Here is a 9,262-nt window from a genome sequence, read left to right on the forward strand (position 1 = left end):
GCACAGTATCCCCCGAAGCATCTGGCACTGACCCTGCACCGCTACCGGGGCCTCTTCCAGCAGCGAAGCTCCTCTGTTCTGATTCAACCATGCATAGCAAATCAACTGCTGGAAAATAAAAGAGCCAAGCTGCTTTTTTGGCCCAGGATGTGCTAAGAGCAGTTGTTATACCTTTCTGGAGTCCAAGAAGCAAAAGGAGCCGCTGCCGCATCCGGGCTTGCAGCAGGATGCAGGGTTCCCAGGAGCAGGAGGGGGAGGCAAGTCATGGCTGGCAAAAATTGGATGAAAAATGTACATTATGGAATTGTATTTCTCTTCTGTGTTTAAACTGCCTCAAGAAAACCACGCGCTTTTCTGCAGCTGGTGCCTCTGCTGATGCACGGAAAAAATAGCAGGGACAAGATTAAAATTGAACTGGCTTGGAGTCTGTGTAATCAGGGAAAATATCTCGGTGATTTGCTATTATAATTTTCAATAACAAACTGCAGGGCTCCTGCTGCACTAATAATAATGGTTTGAATGAGGTGGGGAAAGAACCTGCCGTGGGGTGTTTGTGTGTGTGTGTTTGTGGGAAGCACTTATAATTTTCCCCATCTCCTAATTTTGAAGAGGTATTTTTAGTGCATATTTCAAAGAGCTTTACGTAAACACATCTGCTGGAGTTTTTGCTTGAAAATGTCTTTACAACCTTCTTTTCTGCCCCCTCCCTCTCCTGGGACAAAGGAACGGTTCGACCATTTTCTTTTTCAATCAGATGAGCAAAGCCAGACAGTAAAGGAGAAAATAAAAGGGTCATTTTGCTAGCGCTAAAAGGCTTCTCAGCCTGGTGGATTTTAGAAATGCTGCGAGCAGCTCAGCCCACCCTTGCTGGGGCCAAGAGCCCAGGGCAGAGGCGCATCGGAGGTGGCCATGGCAGAGAGCCGTGGGGATGCAGGAGAGTGGGGACCCCAACCCGCCGCCAGCCCCCTCCTGCGCAGCCAAAACCTCCAGGTGAGGAAAGGAAAGATGAGATATTAATCATGTGTCCATGTACTTTTTGCACGTTTTTCAGGAGAAGTAGCAAGAGCTGGTGCGAGCGGCTGTGGGCGCAGGAGTTTCTCCCGCTTCCCCTCAGGGCGGTGTGCCTGCTGCGGACGCCCGTGTCCTTTCACAGGCTGACGTTCCCAGTCCCCAGGCGAGACATCTATCATTGGTTTAATGCCAGTGAAACATTCACAACTAATAGGCTCATCAGAGATGCTTTAACCTTTTTCATTTTGGGGCTCCGGTTGGCTGGAGCCGCTCCTACCTTTTCACCAGGGGCTGTAGAGATGATGGGAACGTGGAGGCAGCCAGGGCTGAAAAGGGCAAGGTAGTAAAGTTTCCATACTGGCTTTCCAAATCCTCTGTCCTGAGCTTGGAAATGCTGTCAGTGCAGGCCTGCCACGAGCAGTCAGTGCTCGGGGTCTCCAACGTGCTCATGTGTGCGGCCAGGTGCCCTGCAGCACCACGCTCCCGCTCGGGCTGTGCAGCCAGCACCCAACCCAGCTGCGTGTGCAAAGTAAAATAAATGATAAAAATAAAAGGCTTGGTTAGCATGATCCAGCCCCAGTGTGCTTACGCTGCTGCTTGCAAGGCAGCTGGGAAGGGCAGAGGAACTGTGGCCAGGCCACGGAGGGCTGGGACTGCTGGAGCCCATCCTGCGGAGGCGAGGGATGGTGCTGCTGAGGTTGGAGAGATGGCCCGGTGGCAGGGTCCAGCAGCTGAAAGGTCACTAGGAAGGCAATTTTCCTGCTTTTCTCTCCTCTTGAGATGAGGAGCTGAGTTACTGCAAGGGAAAAGGATGATTGATGAAAGCTTTGTGGCAGGAGACTGCTGCAGGGCCAGGGCAGAGGAGCTCGGCTGGGACGTGGGAGCCTGCAGGCAGGGGAGGGCAGCTGCCCGGCCCCAGCGCGCTGAGATGCCAGCACACGGGGATTTCAAGTGCACACCAAACCCGCACCGACGGCATGTCACTGCGGGGCTGGAGCAGACGGGTGTCGCTGGGCTCAGCTCCCAGTGAAGCATGTGTCACTAAGTGCCACATTTCATGGCCTGATGAGATGGCACTTGGCCACGGCACTGGGCGCGGCGGCCCGGGATGGAGGAACGGGGATGGGCTGTGAGTTAGCTCTGCTCCCTGAGGCAGCAAATACCCTGTGCCTTTGCCCCGTCCTCTGCGAAGGGTGCCAGGATCTGCCGGTGGGCAGAAGGGCGGTGCAATCCCACGGGGGCTAACGGAGGGGGGGAATATTTCCCCGTGGCTGGGTTGGTTCAAGCCCCCAGGATGCCCCAGCGCTGCAGCCCTGCCCCGGGGCCAAGGCTCACCCATGGCTCTGGAGGCCCAACATGTCTTGAACAAAAGTTTGTGCCTGCACAAACTCCGTGAGGGGTCTTTGCTGAGCCCAGCACATCTCCTAGGTCTTGCAAATGCCCTGCGGGACCTCTCCGGTCTTGCATTTTCCTTGGCCTCTGCAGAGCTGTGGCCTCATCCTGCCATCTGTGTGCACGAAAAACCTGAAAGAACCGGGGTGCAAAGGCCCCCTGCCGAGCCCATCAGTGACTTTCTACCTTTCCCCAGCAAACAGTGATGTCCAGTCCCACAGGGAGCCGGTGCAGAGCGTAGGGGCCACAGCGTGGTTAACTGGCCTCAGCAGTGTCCCCATAAACTGGGGGTGACATGCCAGCCCCGGGGGAAGGGAGGCAGGATGGGGTGGCATTGGGTGACAGGGCTCTGTGGGATGCTTCTGGCAGCAGGGAGCCCAGTGGGATTCAGAAATGTGCTGTGCCTTTGGGAAAGGCTGGTGGGAAGCGTATCGGTCAGTTTGTAAAAATAAACAGGGACTCCCCACCTCGCAGCTGGGCTGCCGTCACCCGCCCCGTTCTCCTCCAAACAGCCACAATGTTTTACAGTGGTTTCACTCTCCTTCAAATCAGGAATATTTGGGTTCTTTCCTACCAGTGATCTTTTCTGCATCATTTCTATTAGGGTAGCAATAGATCATTTCCCTCTGCTGTCAACACATTCTGTCAGGGAAGGAAAACATGGGAGAGCCTAAATCCAATACCAAAACACGAGGTGGGCTGGCTGGGTTGTGACAAGCGGTGAAAGGCTTGGGCTGGTGGGAGAGGCGAGAGCCCAGCCACTGAAAAGCTGGCAAAAATCACCATGAGCCCACAAAAACCCTCTTGGACCAGAGACTGCTGCAAAGGGAAGGGACCAGGTGAGCTGCCTGCAGAGGGAGGTGGCACAGGGTGTGTTTTGTGCTGAGCTGGCAGCAGGCAGGTTGGTGGGTGCCCTGCTGCGGGGGGTCTCCCCGTCAGGAGCAGGGATGCTGCTTTTGGGCAGGCCTGACAGATAGGCTGGATTTCTGCACGGGAGAAAGAAAGAAAAAAAAAAAGAGTGCAAGCAATTGTCTAATGGAAATAGAGGAACTTGGAGAGCAGGCAGGACGGGTGGGCTGCTGCCTTGTCATGGCCCGGCTGCCCAAGGCCAGGAGTGCATCCTTAGGGACAAACATGCGACCCGTACGTTGGCAGAGAGGCTGCAGTCCTCACTCCGAGGGCAGAGTAGTGTGGGGTGCCCAGAGTAGTGGATGCCCAGACAAACCCTGGGCATCCTTCCCGCCTCCTCTTCCTCCTGCCTGCTCCGGCACACGTCTCTGCGGGCAGCACGTCCCCTGTGCTGAGCGACCCCCGTACTTGAGCTGCATCGCCCCGAGTGTCCTCACTGCCCTCCCAGGGCCAGCTCCAGCAAAGCACGCCCAGAGACTTTCTCCTTTCTGCTGCAGGAAGGGACCAGCAAGGGAAGGTGTGACAGTCTTCTCCTTTGAGGACACAGTAATTGTTCACACCAAACTGCAAGTGCTTTTATATCAGTCATGAAAGACACGAAAGACACGTAAGACGACAAAAAAAATATATGTTTTTACATATATATTCAATCAATGTCTATGGAGCTTAACGCAAGGGGATTACCAGCCAGTTTAGAGTGTTAGTGACTCTCAGCATTCATCAGAGGAGAACATTTGGTTGAATTGAAGCCAGCCTTTGATGGGATTGGAGAATAATTATTTCCATCAATAACTACTTTCAAGCCCAGAAGAAATGGTTCCTAGCGCGTTGCAGGACAGGAGTCCTTGGTTGCCTCAAGGCCAATATGTTTTAACCCCAGGACCCGAAAATTTCATTAGTGGGAGCGGGGGCCAGGGTGAGAGGGACATCGCCTGCCGTGCCCGGGTCCCTCCCGCAAAGCAGCAGTGCCCCAGCGTGCTGCCAGCCTGGGGAGGAACCCTCCCGCCTCTGCTGCTGGAGCTGATCCAGCCCAGACTTTGCACAGGTCATTAATTTGGGGACATTTTGAATGGATCCTAATGATTGAGCCTCAGAAGACTGTTCTTAAAAGGGGTTCGGGAAAGACCACAAGCTAATTAGTTTGCACAAAGAAAGCAATTAACCATGTAGCTTCCTGGATGTTTAAAAATAACATAGATGTTGGGAAGCGACTGAGGGATTTATTACAAGAGGAGTAATAGATTTTTAAAGCCAGAGGGACCATCAGATCAGCCAGTGTCACCTCCTGCATGTCCTGGGCCGGAAATATTTCACCCGGCTTCCCCCCATTGACCCCTGTCACTTGTATTTGGCTGATGCACATGCTTAAATGTTCAGGGATCACAAAATGGGCTCCAAGAGTGAGTCAGCTATTAGAGAAAGTGGGGGTTTGTTGAAAGAGAAAACACAGGTGGAAAGAGAGGGGTGACCCTTTTTCTGCAGGTGCTCCAGTGCCAACTCCAGCCCCAAAAAGCGTTGCTCATGGCTGTGGCAGGCAGCAGGGTGTTCCCTGGGGCATGCAAGCCTCTGGCCATGCCTAACTGGGGCTAACATGCTGTTTTAGCATCACATGGCTCTTTAACCACCCTCTTGGCCCCGTTTAACCCCCCAGATGTGCAGCACGCGCCTGGCCCTGGCCCCTTGTTCCTGACCCCACAGCCCATGTGTGATGGCTGTGACGACCTCTGCAGACCCTCCCGGCATCCCTGAGCCACTGTGGCTGCAGGGCTGGCAGGGGGACATCCCAGCCTCCCCCTGCTCCGGGGTGGGGGTCCCCATGGCCCAGGATTTCGGCGTGCTGCTTTCAGAAAGGAGGAGGTAGGTCAGGTGGCAGACACAGCAGTGGGACCTTGCAGAGCTGACCTGGGGATTCCTAAACCCCAAAGCAGCACCCACAGCCCGTTCCTGAGATTGGCTTCAAAATGATAACGGGAAGAAATGGGGACACTTTCTCTGCCAGCTGAGCCTAACCCACCATGGCTACCACCCCACAGCCAGGTCAGGCTTGGACATGCTGATACTTGCTTTATTTATTTGAATAATACTCTGGGTGATACCAATGACATAGTGTTCTTGGTGCCCCCGCCGGGTATTGTTTATGGCTTTCCATTTGAAATAAACATCTGTGGGGCCTGGAAACCTATTTACTTTCCTCCCAAATGTCTGAGTTCAGGCTCATTTGGGTTTGTTTTCTCCATTTGGTTGCTTTTCTCCATTTGAGCTTGCCCTGCCCAAGCCCCGGTGTCTCTTGGGGACCTCTCACCCCAAGCTTTCCTGTCCCTAGCTCTGCTCCTCGCCATCTCTCATGGTCTCCCAGGGCTCTTGCAGGCACCTGCCTGGCCCAGGTGGTTCCCCTTAGCTCTGCTGGGCTGTCCCAGGTTCTCCAGTTTGGGCTTTCATCAGTATCAGGTGTGTTTACTGGCCCAGCACCCTATTTGTAGGAGCAGGGAGGAGGGGTATCCTCTGGCTGCCAAAGCTTTGCTTCCACCTGAGTGCTGGTGAGGGGGATAGGATGAGGATGCACGGTGAGGTATCGGCAATGCTAATGGAAGGTTTGGGGAATGGCATTTCAAATGCAAAAATTTTTTTTCTACCAGAGTCCAAGACCAGTGCTGTCCCTGCAGAGCTGGTGAGCTAAAACCCACAACGCAGAGGAAGATGTCTAGAGGTGCCAGTCAGAGTAGCTACCGTTGCACCTTCCTGTTGCATTGGATCCGAACCCCATGTTGTCCCTGCAGTATGGGGCTGTCCAGCTGCTCCTCGGCTGCATGATACTTGTGGCATCTCTGCCTGAAAGCCGAGCACAGCATGCCCATGCTAGGGCACAGCTCGGCTTGGAAATGGGGGCTTTCTGGAGCCTTGCAGGAGCATTTCCCACTGTAGGGCTGAGTGCTGCGGGCTCAGGAGGCCCAAGAGCAACCTGCAGCTCTCCTTCACAGCAGCACAGGTCCTACCTGCAGAAAGAAAGGGGATTCCCCAGTACGTGGGAAACCTTCAGCAACAAGCCCAGCTGAATGGACAGTTCTCTATCACTCTTTCTCTTCTCTTGCTCCTGCAGTGGGACACTCAGCTGCCTGCCGTACCCTGCGGAGGACAGACGTCCTGAAAAGCTGAGTGGCCGTGCGGTCAAGGAGGCCTCCACCACCAACGGCTGTGCAAAAAGGAAGGAGAGACGAGACTATGCTCACTGCAGGTCACACAGGTAGGAGCCGGCACTGTGAGCAGGGTCACCCTGAAGCAGAGGATGGCAGAGGAGGTGTCTGTGACTGTTTACCCAGCCCCTCCAGGGGTCTGTGAGAGCTGGGGATGGGTTAAATGACTGTGTGAGCGTACAAAAAATGTATGCAATTGTATGAAACCCCCACCCGTGTTTGCAGGGAGAAACCTGCAAACCTGTAGTTCACTTCCACTCCACATCTTGCTCTTACAGCCTCCTTGCAAGTAGCCCTGGCTGGAAGACAGGCGACCTGCCAGCATCCCTGTGTGCTACCAGCTCTGCAGGGTACCCCTGGCTGGGCATCACCCTCAGCAATTCCCCTCTCCCCAAGTCTAGATCAGACCAGCAACATGGGCCTCATTAGGACACAGCTTCGTTATCAGTTTGTCATTAGGCCCTGACAACTTGAGGGGAAAAATGAATTGAACATTGTAAATGAAGCAGCTAGGGTCTCTAAGCCCTGCCTGCTAAACTGTCTCTGGGATTAAAGCCTCTCTGTTTGGTTAAAGATGCTGGAAAGAAAGAGCAAAAAAGCACATTTCATATCTTCAGATTTCAGGCTAACTGGAACAATAATCTGAAGCGTATTTTAAATTAGACTTTGATTACAATTGTGGAGAAACAATTAAAGTTGGATCAGCACAGGGAGAAAGCTTCCACATCAAAGACAAAAGCTGTTATCCTGGGAGAGGGAGAAGGGCTCTACAGAAGCCGCCTGCGGCCGCACGGCATGGTCAGAGGTTTCTCCCCGCTCTCCCTTGGCCGTGGCAGTGCCTGGCCATGGCCCCGGGCGAGGGGGGGCTGAGATGCACCCAGACCTGTTTGCTGGAGAGCCCAAATCTGTGCTAGGGAAAGCACGTGGGAGCTGGGGTTGAGCAGCCTAATAACGGAGGGGCTGAGATGGGTGTTCAGGTCCCTGGTCTGGGACAGACCTTTAGGGTGGCTTTGGGCAGATGTTTGCGCTTAGCAACAATGAGCCATCTTGGAAAACACATTTCTTCTACCTTAATGCAGACAGAAGACCCACCAAGCCTGAAGCGTGCCATATCCCCCAACAGTGCTTCTGCCAGTCGGTGGAATCCCTGGGAGAAGAAAGAGTGGGAAGGAGTATTTGGGTGCTCCTCGGGGCCGCGGTGTGGTTGCACCTCAGATTTACTGCACCAGAAACACTCGGCATGCAGTTATTCACAGTTCACAACCAAAGCATTAGCATACAGTTTTGTTTTGCAGAGCAATTAAAAAATAAAAGTGTATTAAATGCACTAAGCGATTGGATTTTTATGGTAGTGTAATTTTGGTAGTAATTCCAGCCCTGGGTGAGCAAGTGCTGGGGGGCAGTGGAGCCTGAGTCCACTTGCCATGTCCCTCTGTCACCGCCTCCGACAGGTCAATGTGCCATGACGTTTGCTCTGCGTTGACTCTTTATAACATTCCTTCTTTCTGCAGAAATTGCTCAATTTTCAGCTGCTTTCTGCAGCAAAGATCCCACAGCATTTTCCAAACACAGGGCCGCCTTCGCACATTCCCTGCTAGCGGCTCCTCCCCCCGGCAGGGCGAGAAGTGGGGAAACTGAGGCACAAACCTAGCACCCTCGTTTCCAACAATGTCTGCCCCTTCCTTAGGGTCACCAGTCCCCGATTTTGCAGAGGCCCTGGGGAGCTGGCTGTGCCCCCTGCAAGCATTGCCCCCAGATCCATTTGGGGATCTGTAGACAGATCTGGGGATCCACAGGCCGCCTCCAGCTGCCCCCGTCTGTACAAGTATTTGCTTTCGTTAATGAGTAGCCACAGAGTATCTGTCATATTTTCAGCCCAGAGCTCTGAATTAATTTAACCATGGTATTTGCTTTTCATTGAAACATAACGCAATTTAGCGTCGTATTTTAAAAAAGAAATTAATTTACAGGTTTTTTTCCAGGGTTTAACAACTGTGTAAGAGATGCATGTCTCATTAAATTACCGTAGCATCTCAATAAATATATATATTTCTAATCAATTGCTACTTAACATGTCAAGTCTTTTATTACAGTTAGATGCATCTGGCTGCAATAACTATTGTATGCAAATTAAATGCCAATTAATTATTTAAAGCATATTTACTAAGAGCAACAAAACCTATAAACCTGTTACGGAGTTGTTAACCTCAGCAAACATGTTTTAAATAATCAGCTGGTGTCGTGGTGGCGTACAGTAGCTGTCTCATTATATCTCCATTAGACCCGTGGAGGAGACACTTCATTTAAACTGTGACCAAATTATTCGTTAGAGGGTAATTAGGCGCTCGCCCGTGCCCCAGGCGCACCGTGAAAACTGATCTCTCTGCCCCAGACGTCGCTGAGGTGGGGAAGGGACAGAGCAGTCCCATGTGAGCTGATTCAGCTTTTATTTTTATTATTTTTAATTTTCATTTGCTTTCCCCTCTCCTCAGCCCCTCATGCGATGGGGAGCGTGCACCACCGCCAGCCCGGGGGAAGAAGAAGAACCCAGCCGCAAGAAGCGAAGGAGGTGAGGGCAGCCATGGTGGTGTGGGGGGCGGGAGGGGACAGGCAGCCCTCGGCTGCGTGAGGGGAAAAAAAGCCAGTGTAGAATGGAGGCTGGATACCCTACGGGGAGGTGCGAGGGGCTGGGGGTCTCTGCAGGCCCAGGGAGGTGCCGCCATTTTCTCATCCTCCCCTCAGGGTGGCAGAGGCCAGGC

At 53.0% G+C, this 9,262-nt stretch overlaps 1 protein-coding gene across 1 annotated transcript in view; it reads left to right on the forward strand.

The window, feature by feature from the left end:
- Positions 1-6,409: 6,409 nt before the first annotated feature.
- SRRM4 (serine/arginine repetitive matrix 4) overlaps positions 6,410-9,262 on the forward strand; it is a gene marked incomplete at its 5' end in the record, with an annotated part of 23,869 nt that continues 21,016 nt past the window's right edge. Inside the window, 2 exons of the mRNA XM_009578856.1 lie at positions 6,410-6,553; positions 8,996-9,053. Coding sequence (XP_009577151.1) covers positions 6,410-6,553; positions 8,996-9,053 — 202 coding nt within the window. The remainder of the gene's footprint in view (positions 6,554-8,995; positions 9,054-9,262) is intronic.

The sequence above is a fragment of the Fulmarus glacialis genome, unplaced genomic scaffold, assembly GCF_000690835.1.
Source record: "Fulmarus glacialis isolate BGI_N327 unplaced genomic scaffold, ASM69083v1 scaffold16880, whole genome shotgun sequence".
Classification (NCBI taxonomy): Eukaryota; Metazoa; Chordata; class Aves; order Procellariiformes; family Procellariidae; genus Fulmarus; species Fulmarus glacialis.